This window comes from Sorex fumeus, unplaced genomic scaffold, assembly GCF_029834395.1.
Source record: "Sorex fumeus unplaced genomic scaffold, SorFum_2.1 ptg000072l, whole genome shotgun sequence".
Taxonomy (NCBI): domain Eukaryota; kingdom Metazoa; phylum Chordata; class Mammalia; order Eulipotyphla; family Soricidae; genus Sorex; species Sorex fumeus.
In genome coordinates this window covers 8,759,982-8,773,791 of record NW_026606129.1, presented here as the reverse complement: position 1 = coordinate 8,773,791, position 13,810 = coordinate 8,759,982, and the positions used below count along the sequence as shown (strand labels likewise).

Here is a 13,810-nt window from a genome sequence, read left to right as displayed (position 1 = left end):
GGCGGCGGCCTCATGCCCGGGCTCCCGGGGGCAGCTGCGCTTGCGGGGGCCCGCGGCCGACGTGCTGCTCCGGTGCTCGCGGACCTGGCGCCGCTCCGACGCCATGGGCACCTGCGGCGGGAGAGGCGCGCGTGAGGCCCGGGTCCCGCCGCCCCGCCGCCCCCGCCGCCCCGCCGCCCCGGCCGGGGCGCGCCACTGACCTTCGCCCTCGCCGCTGCCCATCACACTCGCGCTCCCGCGGCGGCCCGGCGCGGCATCGGCTCCGGGCTCGCGGGCGCCCGTCGGGGCTCCGGGCTCCGGGCTCCGGTCCGGGCTCGCGGGAGACGTCGACGCGCCGCTCGGCCCCACAAAGCCCCGCGGCGCCGCCCGCCGAGCCCCAGGGCCGGGCAGGGCCGCCCCGCTCCGCCGCCTCACGCCCCGCCGCCGCCGCGGAGCGCGCCCGGGCGCGGTCCCCGTCGGTGCCGGCCCGGCCGCCGCCGCGCCCACGAGCAGCCTCGCCCAGCCGCGCGGCCCCGGCCCGGCCTCGCCGGCAGCTCCCGCACCGGCCTCCGCAGCGCCCGCCCGCCGGAACGAGCCCAGGGCCGCGGCCGACAGCGGCAGGGGCGGGACCCGCGCCCAGCAACGGCACCCATTGCTCGGATCGGCGCGGGGCGGGACTCCCGGCAAGACGGGGCTCGCCGGTTGGCCGGGAGCGAGGGAGGCGGGACCCGCCGACTTACGGAGTGCTCCCGTTGGTCGGCCGCCGCGCGGGGCGGGGCCACCGCCGTGGGGCGGAAGAGGTCGCGGCTCCGCCGGCCGCGCCCTCCCGCCGCTAGGGGGCGTCCGCGGTCCCCGGGCAGAGGGGCGGCGTCGCGGTCCCCGCCCCTCGAGGGGGTTTCGGGCCCCGGCTCGGTCCCTACCGGGACCCGGCCGGCTCGCGGGTCGCTTCCCGCAGTTTCCGGCGCGGGGCCGCGTGCAGGAGCTCCGCCGTCGTTGAAGACCTCCTGGGCCGACCTTTGATTTCTGCTGGGTTTGGGGTTTTGCTGGGTTTTTTGTTTTTCTTTTTCCTTTGGTTTTGGGGCCCCACCCGGCGATGCTCAGGGCTCGCTCGATCCTGGCCCTGCACGCAGGAATCACTCCGGGCAGGGCTTGGGGGACCCTGAGGTCCAACCCTCGTGGCCTGTGGCTGGATCTCACAGATGGGTTTGATTCAGGAATCGCTCCCGGCGGGCGTGGGGGCTCGAACCCGAGTCAGCTGCGTGGCAGGCGAGCGCCCTCCCCGCGGCACTCCCTCTCCAGACCCTTTTTTAATTTTAAAATCATTGAGGCGGGACTTTTTTTTTTTTTCCCATGTTTTGCACTGTCAAAACTTGTTTCTGTTCACTGGTTCATTTCCTTTCCTCATTTTAATAATTCTTTTATTTGCACATGTTTTTAAATAGTAAGGACAGTGTCGCGGCTTGCAAATATTTGTCTAAGTCTTAACCCTCCTTGCCTTTTGACTCTGAGGAGCTCTGCTTTTTTTTTTTTATTTTTCCCCTTTGAGTTTAATTACAATTCTGTCACTTTCTTCTTTTGTGTTTTTGGATTTGGGGCCACACCTGGCAATGCTCAGGGGTTACTCCTGACTGCACTGAGGAATTACGCCTGGGGTGCTTCCGGGGACCATATGGGATGTCGGGGATCCTGGCAAGCGCCCCACCCACTGTACTGTCTCTCTGGCCCAGTTCTGCCACTTTCCGGGGGCGTCACCTGGTTTCTCTGAGCCAGTTCCTGATGGGTAAATGAGGCTGTGCGATCACTGTGGGTTCCATGTACTCATCCGGACCTGAAAGTGTCTGCTTAAGTGGGGCAGCCGTGGTAGCCCCTGATACAGGCATTTCTTATTCTCCCCAAAGGTCAGAGGTACCCCGACATATATTTTTTGCTTTACCAGGTCTTCTCAAAAAAAAAGAAAAAAAAAAGAGATCAGTCATTGTCCCTCTGGAAATCTACTTTTTTGAAGTGAACAAGCAGCTGGCTTAGCGCCCTGGCCTGCAGGCAGTCTCTCCCACCTTAATAAAGATGAAGAGACTGAGGATGTCAGTGAGTCTGGACCCTGGGATTATCTGCCAACCTTTTGTTTTTGTTTGGGGGACCACACCCAGTGATGCTCAGGGTTTACTCCTGGCTCTGTGCTCAGGGATCACTGCTGGCAGCTTGGGGGACCTTATGTGGTGCTAGGGATTGAACTTGGGTCCAATACCTGCACGTCAAGCATCCTCTCCGCTGTGCTATCACTCTGGCCCTTACTAGCCAACCTTTCCCGTTGCAGGTCCAACTCCTCGGCCTCTCCCAGAGGGCCCCTGCCCCAGATGTGGGCACCTTCTCCAAACAAATCCACACAGACAGAGAATCCATTGCCAGAGAACCACTGGGCTTGACCCCTTTATTCTATCTCACAAGATGAGATGCATCTGCACAGGTTGTCCAATGGAGGGAGTGTGAGGGCGGCAGTCTCTGGACACGGGACACGGGTCAGCCTACTGGTCTTCCAGAAACTCACCCAGTGCTTGAGCCCAAGACTCCAGCAGTCTCTTTACTGAGCAGGGCTTTTCCGGGGGCTTCTGGAGAGCGAGGGGGCAGGGGTTTCTGGAGAGGAGGGGGCAGCTTCCCTTCCAGGAAGCTCCAGTTCCAGAAACACAGCAGTTCACTCATTCACAGCGGCATCGGACGGGAGGATCTCGGACCCTGGCGTCTTCATCCAGGCAGAAATGATCCACAGTGTCAGATAAAAGCCCCACTGGTGGGGTGACCGGGTAGGGGGTGCCTGTGGTTCTCAGCTGCCCCCCTTAAGAAGGTGTGGGGTCCCGCAGCTGGCAGAGAAGAGTCAGGAGCTGCACCGAGACCCCTGGAGGCCTCCAGGTTACATCAACTGCTGGAACTGGTCCTAGAGGTGGGCCCCGCCGTGTGGGACTCCAAGCACTGAGCCTAGAAGGGGGGTGTGGGCCGGGGGTCCCTGCTCCTCTGTGAGCCCACGAGGGGAACCAAGGTTTCTCGCCCTCCTGGGAAGGTGGCACAGGACTGTGCTGTCGCATGCTCCCAGGGGAAAGCGTGGCTCCGCCACAGTGGGGGGGGGGGGGGGGTAGGCGGGATGCCCAGGGCCGGGGCCACACTCAGAACCCAAACAGCTCGCTACTGTCCAGCTTGTCCTCCTTGTACAGCACAATGTCCTCCATCAGCTTCCTTTTGGCATCATTGATCTCAATTTTCCACGAAGTTGCTGTCAAGGAAAAGTGCGGGAAAAAAAAAGAAAAAGAGAGGGGACATTTGAATGAAAAGCCACCTGGACACGGCCTAATTCCCATTGGCCTAATCCTGGGACAGGCAGGCTGGCTACAAGCTCAAACTGCCCGCGGGGTCCAAAATCAGGCTGGAGCGATAGCACAGTGGGTAGAGTGTTTGCCTTGCACACAGCCGACCCGGGTTCAATTCCCAGCATCCCATATGGTCCCCTGAGCACTGCCAGGGGTGATTCCTGAGTACAGAGCCAGGAGTAACCCCTGTGCATCGCTGGGTGTGACCCAAAAAGAAAAAATAAAAAAAACAGAATTAGGCTGTGTGGAAGAGCCCCCACCCCACCCAGCGGCTGCCCAGCCCCCACCTCAGGCAAGGGGAGGAATGGTGGGCATGTGGCCAATTCCTGACTTGGCACCGTTTGTTTCGGGAGGAAGCCTGGTAGGCCTGCTGGCGGAGCACTGTGCGGGTCCTCAGGCCCTGGCAGGTCCCTAAGGGTCACAGAGCACCTGAGGGGCTGGAAGTGAGAGCTGGGCTGGTGGGGGGGGGGGGGGTCTGTCTGCTCAGTCAGCGCTGAGTCAGTAAAGCCAGGAGCAGGGAGATGAGGACCAAGGCAGGTTGGACACGTGACCCCCACAGCTTACCCTCTGGGCATGTGGACCCCACAGCTTACCCTCCTGGGTGCAGCTGGGGCTGGCCAGAGCCCCAGAGGAGGAGGACGAGCCAGCCCCAGCTGGGCCGCAGGTCTGCATGGCGCCCGGCCAGGCACAGGCAGCATTCAGGGGCGACACTTCCACGTCATCCGTTTCCTCGGGAGTGTTTGGGGCGGAACTGCTGTCCCGGGAGAGCCCGCCACACGGTGTGGACACCTCCTGCCCTCGGAGTCGCTCCTCCACGGTGTCCACGAGGCCACGGGCCTGGGAAAGGACAAGGACGTCTTCACTGGGGGCCCCTCCTGGCACAGGGCCACACAGGCCCACCACACGCAAACGGGGAAGCCGAAGAGAACAAGCGTCTGCCGGAGAGCACGACTCTCAGAGGCCCCTCATCCAGTGAAACACAGTGCCAGAAGTGCAGGGGCTGGCAGGAGCACGGGAAGGCGCCTGGCTTGCACGTGGCTGACCCGGATTCAATCCCCGGCACCTCATACAGTCCCCCAAGCCCTGCCAGGAGTGATCCTGACTGGGCACAGAGGCCGGAATAAGCCCTGAGCACAGCTGGGTGTGGTCCAAAACAAACCACCCCTCCCCCCAAAAAAAAATTACTGGGGCTGGAGCGATAGTACAGTGAGGAAGGCATTTGCCTTGTATGCGGCCGACCCAGGTTTGATTCTCAGCAACCTACATGGTTCCCCAGCACCGCCAAGAGTCATTCCTGAGTGCAGAGTCAGGAGTGACCCCTGTGCATTGTTGGGTGTGACCCCAAAAGAAAACAAAAATTTACTACTGTGAGAAATTCCAGTGAGTGTCGGCTAGAGTTCGGGAGGAGGGCGGCAGTACCACGCCAACTCCAGCCACCGCAGGAATCGCGAGACAGGCTCAGGAGCCCTCTGTGCTGGCCAGCTGGAAGTCACTCCAGCCAGAAACCCGACCAACAGCATAGGGACAGCCACACCAACCTCTGGCACCAGGAGACTGCCTCAGCCCCAGGGGTGTGCCTGGCCCACAGCCCGACTGCGTCAGTCAGGGTTACACTCTGGACCCCACACCCTCAGCCCCCCAGCTCAGCAGGTGGGCCCCCAGCCTGGACAGCCAATCAGGCTCTCTCCAAGAAGACAGGGGTGGCACCAGATGGGCAAGGGGGTGAGAACCAGATGTGGGACGAACCCACCAGCTCCCCAAGAGCAGGGCAGGAAAGAGCCGGAGGACAGAGGGGGGCAGGAGGAGGGACAGAGGCCCATCAACATGCCGGGTGGCCCCAGGGTCCCAGACTTTATCCAGGCTCCTGACCTTCCCCTTCCCTGTCCTGCTGTCCTGCCCCCCAGCCTCTGAAGTCACGTGCAGGGCGAGCGGTCCCTGATCCCTTCCGGCCGGCCCAGGCGCACCTCGGCCAGACTGGGGTTCTTCCTGTGCAGACAGAGGCAGGCGGCCAGGGCCAGGGCCAGTGCACAGTCCTCGGGCAGCCGCCCAGCCCTGCTGTCCAGGTGCCGCAGACACAACTCCTGGGCCAGTGCCTTCTCCGCGTCCGACTTCCTGCGGGAGCACCTCGAGGCGCTGCTGCTGTCGGGGGTCTCACGGAGAAGCAGATCCTTCTGCGGGAGAAACGGGAAGATAGTGGGGGAGCTGCCGGGATGGGGACCCCCGCCACCAGGACCTGAGCCCACCTGACTGTAGCAAGGCGGGGTGAGGACACCAACTAGAAACCCCGAGACACTCCATCTCCCTGCACCCCGGGGACCCCCTGCACCTCACTGCTCCGGCCAGAACATGGACTTGAAGGACCGAGCCGAGCACTCAGCGCCGCCACACGGGCAGCCGAGCCGGCTGCAGGACAGACCCCATGGCCGCTGGGGGCAGGAGCAGAGCCCGTGGCCCGGGAAGCAACATCCTCACGCACGCCAGGAATGCAGCATTTTATGGTGAAAGATTCTTGTTTTGGGCCACAGCTGGCAGTGCCCAGTGGCTTGGGGGACCGGAAGGGGGACCGGAGATCGAACCCGGTCGGCCATGTGCCAGACAAGTGCCCAGCCCACTGTACGATGCCCGACACCGTAAAGGAGTCTGAGTAGGTGCACGCAAGAGGGGCGCTGCCTTATCAATGATGCTGCAACTGTGAACATTCTAATCCCCAACCTGGGTCTGGAGAGACAGGACGGCAGGGAGGGCAGGGAACTTGCCATGCATGCAGCTGATCGGGGTTTGATCATATGGTCCCCTGAGCCCCACTAGGAGTGTTCCCTGAGCACCACTAGGTGTGATCCAAAGGCAAACATAACAAAAGTAGTTGTGTTTCGAATAGCTAAAGCAATTCTTGGGAAAAAGAAAATGGGAGGAATCAACCTCCCTAACTTCAAAGTGTACTACAAAGCAGTAAAAATTAAAACAGCATGGTACTGGAACAAAGGCAGAACTGCAGACCAATGGAACAGGGTTGAATACACTGACATCTCCCCTCAATCATATGATCATCCAATCTTTGATAAAGGTGCAAGTAATGTGAAGTGGAGTAAGGAAAGCCTCTTTAACAAATTGTGCTGGCATCACTGGACGGCTACATGCAAAAAAATAGGCTCAGAACTCTGCCTAACACCATGTACAAAAGTAAGATCAAAATGGATTAAAGACCTCAACATCAGACCAGAAACCATAAGGTACATTGAAGATAAAGTTGGCAAAACCCTCCATGACATTGAAGCTAATGGTATCTTCAAAGATGCCACGCCACTGGCCGAGCAAGTGAAAACAGAGATAGATAAATGGGACTATCTTAAACTAAGAAGCTTCTGCACCTCCAAAGAAACAGTGACCAAAATACAAAGACAGTCTACAGAATGGGAAAGTATATTCGCCGAATACACATCTGACAAGGGGTTGATATCCAGGATATACAAAATACTGGTTGAACTCCACAAGAAGAAAACATCCAACCCCATCCAAAAATGGGGCAATGAAATGAACAGAAACTTTCTCCGAGAAGAAATCCGAATGGCAAAAAAGCGCATGAGAAAATGCTCTACATCATTAATCATCAGGGAGATGCAGATCAAAACCACAATGAGATACCATCTCACACCTAAGAGACTGGCCCACATTCAAAAGAACAAAAGCAACCGATGCTGGTGTGGATGTGGCGAGAAAGGGACACTCCTTCACTGTTGGTGGGAATGTCCACTGGTTCAGCCCTTCTGGACAACAGTATGGACGATTCTCAAAAAATTAGAAATTGAGCTCCCATTTGACCCAGCAATACCACTCCTGGGAATATATCCCAGAGAGGCAAAAATGTATAGTCGAAGTGACATCTGCACTTGTTTGTTCATTGCAGCACTCTTTACAATAGCCAGAAACTGGAAGAAACCTGAATGCCCATGAACAGATGACTGGTTAAAGAAACTTTGGTACATCTACACAATGGAGTACTATGTAGCTGTTAGAAAAGATGAAGTCATGAAATTTACATACAAGTGGTACAATATGGAAAGTATCATGCTAAGCGAAATGAGTCAGAAAGAGAGGGATAGACATAGAAAGATTGCATTCATCTGGGGGATATAAAGTAACAAAGTATGAGATTAATACCCAAGAATAGCTGAGATCAGCACCAGGAGGATTACTCCATAACTTAGAGGCCAGCCGGGTATCCTAGAGGAAAGGGCAGTTCAGATAGAGAAGGGAACACCAAATAAAGGATGTTTGGAGGATCCTTCCAGGAGGGGAGATGCATGTCGAAAGGAGACTATGGACTGAACATGTTTGCCACTCAATGCCTCTTTTGCAGACCACAACACCCAAACGGAGAGAGAGAACACAGGGGATTGCCCTGCCACAGAGACAGGGGGGGTGGGGGGATGGGGGTGGGGGGATATTATCCATGGTGGTGGAAAATGGGCACTGGTGGAGGGATGGGTATCTGATCATTGTATAATTGAAACCCAAGCACAAAAAATTGTAAATCTAGAACTGTAAAAAATAAAATAAAATAAAGGGAAAAAATTAAAATTAAAAAAAAAAGTAGTTGTGTTTGTGCACTGTTTCATAACATAACCTAGAAAGCATGAGCTGGGGGCGGGGAGACATTCAACGGGCCAAGTACTAAATGAAATGAGTCAGAAAGAGAGGGACAGATATAAAAGGACTGCACTCATTTGTGGAGTACAAAATAACATAACACGAGACTGACACCCAAGGACAGTAGATAGAGGGAGATTGCTCCGTAGCTGGAAGCCTGCCTCCGGAGCGGAGGGGAGAAGGCAGCTGGAATAGAGAAGGGATCGCTAAGAAAATGATGGTTGGAGGAACCGGATGGGATGGGAGATGTGTGCTGAATCGGTTGGGATGTGTTGGGAATCGCTCGGGATGGGAGATTTGTGCTGAAAGTAGATAAAGGAACAAGCATGATAACCTCTCAGTATCTGCATCGCAAACCATAATGCCCAAAAGTAGAGAGAGAGTATGGGGAATATTGTCTGCCATGGAGGCGGGGGGAGGGTGGGAAAGGGGGGCTATACCGGGGATACTGGTGGTGGGGCATGTGCACTGATGGAGGGATGGGTGTTTGATCATTGTGTGATTGTGACTCAAACATGAAAGCATGGGGCTGGAGCAACAGCACAGCGGGTAGGGCGTTTGTCTTACACGCAGCCGACCCAGGTTCGATTCCCAGCATCCCATATGGTCCCCCGAGCACCGCCAGGAGTAATTCCTGAGTGCATGAACCAGGAGTAACTCCTGTGCATCGCCGGGTGTGACCCAAAAAGAAAAAAAAATGAAAGCTTGTAACTATATCTCACGGTGATTCAATAAAATAAAGAATTAAAACAACAACAACAAAAACCCAAAGGGCCAAGTACATGCTTTGTCTGTAGGAGGCTTTGTCTGGGCTTGATCCTCTGAGCACCTCGCCAGCAGCAGCCCAGGAGCACTGCCGGGCGTGATCCAAAAACAAACGAACCAAAAAGAGGAAACGTGAATTTGAGCTATTCCTAGAGGCTGTGACCGGAGCTCAGCGGACAAGCACATGTGGTCATGCCTCAATGCCCAGCGCACACACACCCAGATAGGCTAGGCGAGGCAGGCCACAGAAGACACAGCAGCTAAGTGATAGCACATTTCTACATGGATGTTTAGCTATATCAGTAAATATGTCACATAATACATTTCATAGAACGCGGCATATGTTTCTGTCTATAAACATATATGAAATACATACATTGATTAAAATATACTGCTGGAATGTTAGATTAGGATGTGAAATGCTTAGTTTCTGGGAAATGGCCCCATGGTGCGATTTTAGGGCTTGAGCATATGCTTTCAAGGGGCCCTGGGGCAAGAGAAGTAGTATACAGCAAGTAAGGTACTTGCCTTGCACGCAGCTGGCCCCGGTTCAATCTCCTGCACCCCTGAGTACTGCCAAGAGTAATCCCTAAGCACAGAGCTAGAAGTGAGGGGTCAAAGCAATAGTACAACGGAGAGGGCGTTTGCCTTGCACATGGTAGACCTGGGTTCGATCCCTGGCAGCCCATACTGAGTTCAGAGGCAGGAATAACCTCTGAGTATCACTGTGTGTGACCAGAAATGCAATAAAAAAGATAAGTAAGCCCTGAGAGTGCAGGCAGGTGTGGGCCCCAAAACAAAATTAAAAAAGTGGTAGCCAGAGAGACAGTACAGCGGGAAGGGCGCTTGCCTTGCACGAGGCTGACCTGGGTTCAATCCCTGGCATCCGATATGGTCCCCAAGCCCGGCTGGAAGTTCCAGGAGGAACCCCTGAGCACTGCTGGATATGACCCAAAAAGCAAAGAAAACACCGTCCTGTAGCACTGTCCTCCCGTTGTTCATCGATGTGCTCGAGTGGGCACCAGTAACGTCTCCGTTGTGAGACTTATTACTGTTTTTGGCATATCGAATACACCACGGGGAGCTTGCCTGGCTCGGCCGTGCGGGTGGGATACTCTCAGTAGCTTGCTGATCTCTCTGAGAGGGACAGAGGAATCGAACCCGGGTCGGCCGTGTACAAGGCAAACACCCTACCCGCTGTGCAATCGCTCCAGCCCGAAAGAAAAGAAATGATAAATGTGGTCCATTCCTATCCCCACACAACCCCCTGAGCACCAGCCCTTGAGTACCGCAGGGTGTGACCAAAAAAAAACAAACACGGGGGGGCCAGAGCAACAACCACAGGCAGGTGCTTGGGGTACAGGTGGCTGACCAGGTTCAATTCCCAGCACTACCTAAGGTCCCCTGGGCCTGTCAGGAGTGATCCCTGAGTGCAGAGCCAGGAGGAAGCCCTGAGTAGAGTCGAGTGTGGCCCCCAAGTCCCCCCCAAAAAAACCTCTGAAGGTATCTGAAGCATTCACGCTGATGGCCTCCTGTCACTTGCTTTACTCTGAGCTATCCCCAGCGGTGCTCAGGGAGCACTCCTGGCAGTGCGATTGAACCCAGGCCCCTACACACATAGCAGGTGGCCCAGCTCTCTGGCCAGTGTCCAGCCCCTGAATTTCGGCATCTATCTGCGGCATATTTGTATATTTCAATGTAAATTTCCATATTGCCCATTACCATACACAGCCTACTTTATGTAATATATGCTTATATGTTATGTATGTTACAACATGTTACATAGTATATATATAAAACGTCATATAAGATAATGTAATATATTATCTGCATCATTATCACTGAAGATATAATAACTATATAAAATATTTCTATACAAGTATGTCATGCATTTTATGCTAAAAGGCACATATATTCTATATAAACATATGCTTCACATAAGATGCAAAAGTCTGGTAAAGACCAATGCTTTTAAAATATAGTAAGATATCATACATAGATACATACATACATGCTCTTTTTTTTTTTGCTTTTTGGGTCACACCCGGCAATGCACAGGGGTTACTCCTGGCTCTGTGCTGCTCAGGGGACCATATGGGATGCTGGGAACTAACCCGGGTTGGCCGCGTGCAAGGCAAACGCCCTACCTGCTGTGCTATTGCTCCAGCCCCCCATACATGCTTTTAAGATATAGTAAAATATAGTATATATATATACATATATATACAATGCTTTTAAAATATAGTTTTGGGGTTTTTTTGCCGTTTGGTTCACACCCGGTAATGCACAGGGATTACTCCTGGCTCTTCACTCAGGAGTTACTCCTGGCGGTGCTCAGGGGACCATATGGGAATCGAACCCGGGTCGGTCGCGTGCAAGGCAAACGCCCTCCCCGCTGTGCTATCAGTCCAGCCCATAAAATATAGTTTTAGTACACAGTATACATATATAGATATACTTAAGTTCAAGAATACAAGTAGTTGGGCCAGAGCAATAGTACAGCAGCGAGGGCATTTATCTTGCACACAGACAACCTGGGTTCAATCCCGGCATCCCACAGGGTTCCCCAAACAATGCCAGGAGTAATTCCTGAGTGCAGAGCTAGGGGCAACCCCTGAGCATTGTCAGGTGTGGCCCAAAACAAAATAAAAAGAATCAAGCAGTAGAATCATCGACGCTCTGAGAATCACCCATAGAAAGGCCACAGGAGGCGCAACGCTGTCTCCGGGACACTCCTGTTTCCCTTTCTTTTTTGTTTTGTTTTTGTTTTTTGGCCACACCTGGCAGTGCTCAGGACTTAGTCCTGGCTCTGAGCTCTGGGCTCACTCCCGGGTTGGTGCTCGGGGACCACCTGTGGTGCTGGGGATCGAACCCGAGTCAGACCCCGAGCAAGACCAATGCCCTCCAGCCCATATTTTTCTTTCTACACTTTCCTATGTTGCTCAAATGTCCGCAAAGCTGCTCTGCATTTATGCATCAAACAAAAGCCGTGCCCAGAGGCAGCTCGGGCCTGGACAGGGGTCCTCAGCCGTGCTCCATGGCCTCCCCTGCAGCTAGTGGCCCCCACACACAGCCCCCTGCCACTGTGTGTAAGCTACTCACCAGGTACACGGGGTCCCGGGCCTCGTCCATCGCAGGCATGCCGGTGAGGACCTCAGCCAGTACCTGCGGGAACAGGAGGGCCCCATCAGCACAGCCCCGTGCTCACGCCCCTGCCCTGTGGCACGCCGCACTTACGATGCCACAGCTGAAGACGTCGGCGCGCTCGGAGGGCCGGCCCAGGCGGAGGGCACTCTCGGGCAGGTAGGCGGCCGAGGCCTGGAAGTGGCCGGTCTTCATCAGCGTGTAGCCAGACCTCTCGTGGACGGGAAACAGCTGCGTGGCCGGGTGGGCCAGCCTGGGCGTGAGGGCCCCGTCGAGCAGGACGTTGGAGCTGTGGGGAGTGGAGTGGGTGCGTTTCCTCGGGACAGTCCTGCACCCCACGGAGGCGCCACCGTCCTCACCTCACCCCAGCCCAGGTCGCCCAGCTCAGTCACACGGAGCCCACTCCGGCCTGCTGGGCTGACTCAGGTCCAAACGCCAGCCTGGGCCAGCCCAACCCCAGGACTCACGGAGCACCAGAACCAAGTAGGGCTCAGTGCTCTGCCCGCAGGGGAAGTACTCGGTACTCAATTCAGTACTCAAGACGTTGGCAGGCTGACGTTCTGCGATGCTGGGTACACACTCAGAGTCGAGGGGGGAGGGGGAGGCGGGGGGGGGGTTGAGCTAAGGCAGACAAGTGCTCAATGCAGAACCAACCCAGAGCAAGGGGGCGGGGGGTGGAGGGATTGTACGGGCGAAGGTGCTGCCCAGCAACACCAGGAGTGACCCGGAACACAGCCAGGAACCGCCCCTGAGAACTCCAGGTGTGGCCCCCAAACAAAAAATAAGAACAGACCACAGGAGCCGGGAGAAAGCTCAGGGGAAGATGTGCAGGGCCCCGGGGTCGGTTCCCGGAGCTGTGCCCACAGTGGCTCCATGCGAGAACAGGGGGACCCGCTGGCAGGACAGACAGACAGGGGCAGCCCCGGAGGGCAGAGCTGAGACGTCACAGAAACGCTGACAAGCAACGCGCCGGGAAGACAGTCACCCAGAACCAGGTCACCGGGTCAGGCTCCGAGTGGGCAAGGCCAGAGACAGAAGCAAGTGGCCGAGTGCTCCCCCCGGCCACTTCCCCGCTTCCGTCCAGGCAGTGACACAGGTGCTGGGCGGGGGAGGGGCTGCTACCTGCCGGGGACCCTCCCTCCGAGGGTGGGTTCTGAGGCCCCCAGGTCAGTTTGGGCAGATTTTCTGCTCCCAGCTTGTTGGCCCCAGCCAGGGATCACTTGCTGGGGGAGGGGTGCACAGACGCTGGGGACTGAGGTTCTGGGGGGCTGAAACCCTGGGGGGCCGAGACTCTGGGGGGCTGAGACACTGGGGGGCTGAGGGTCTGAGGCGCTGGAGTGCTAGAGGCCTGACATGATAGGGGGGCAGGGGGCTGAGACGCTGGGGGCTGGGGTACATACAGTGCCCACAGGGATTCTCCCTACCCTGAGCTGCGTCCAGGCATGCCCCGAGCAGCAGGGGGTGCCGACAGGGGCTCACTGTCCGGGTGGGCCGGGGGTGGGGGGTCTAGAGCACAGGCAGGGCCCGGCCCCACGGAAACACACAGGGGTGTGGGCGACAGTGCCCCAGCCCCGGAAGACGAACGTGGAGAGGCGGGGACTGTCTGGGCTGACGGCAGTCAGACGCCGCGTCACTGAGTTTCAGGGGACCCAGCCTGCCAGGGATGGGAGACCGAGGCAAGCAGAGGGGTCGGCAGGAGGAGTGGGGGAGCAGCGCCTCACTCACCTCCTGATGTTGCCGTGCACGATGCCCAGGCTGTGCAGGTGCGCCACGGCCCGGAGGAGGCCCGAGCAGATGCCAACTCGCTGGGGCCAGGGCAGGGGACTCGAGCCGGCCTGAGAGGGGGACAGCCTGGCTGCAGGAGTCTGGGCTCCAGAACCCCCCCACACACACTCACACATGCTCACATGCATACACAC

General features: G+C 56.6%; 1 protein-coding gene across 1 annotated transcript in view; it reads right to left on the bottom strand.

Annotated features, from left to right (window-relative positions):
* Positions 1-3,119: 3,119 nt before the first annotated feature.
* Positions 3,120-13,810, bottom strand: part of IRAK2 (interleukin 1 receptor associated kinase 2) — a 43,507-nt gene continuing 32,816 nt past the window's right edge. Inside the window, exons 8-13 of the mRNA XM_056129708.1 lie at positions 13,617-13,726; positions 11,985-12,180; positions 11,850-11,912; positions 5,300-5,506; positions 3,929-4,172; positions 3,120-3,241 (exon numbers count right to left, since the gene is read on the bottom strand). Coding sequence (XP_055985683.1) covers positions 3,135-3,241; positions 3,929-4,172; positions 5,300-5,506; positions 11,850-11,912; positions 11,985-12,180; positions 13,617-13,726 — 927 coding nt within the window. The 3' untranslated portion in view covers positions 3,120-3,134. The remainder of the gene's footprint in view (positions 3,242-3,928; positions 4,173-5,299; positions 5,507-11,849; positions 11,913-11,984; positions 12,181-13,616; positions 13,727-13,810) is intronic.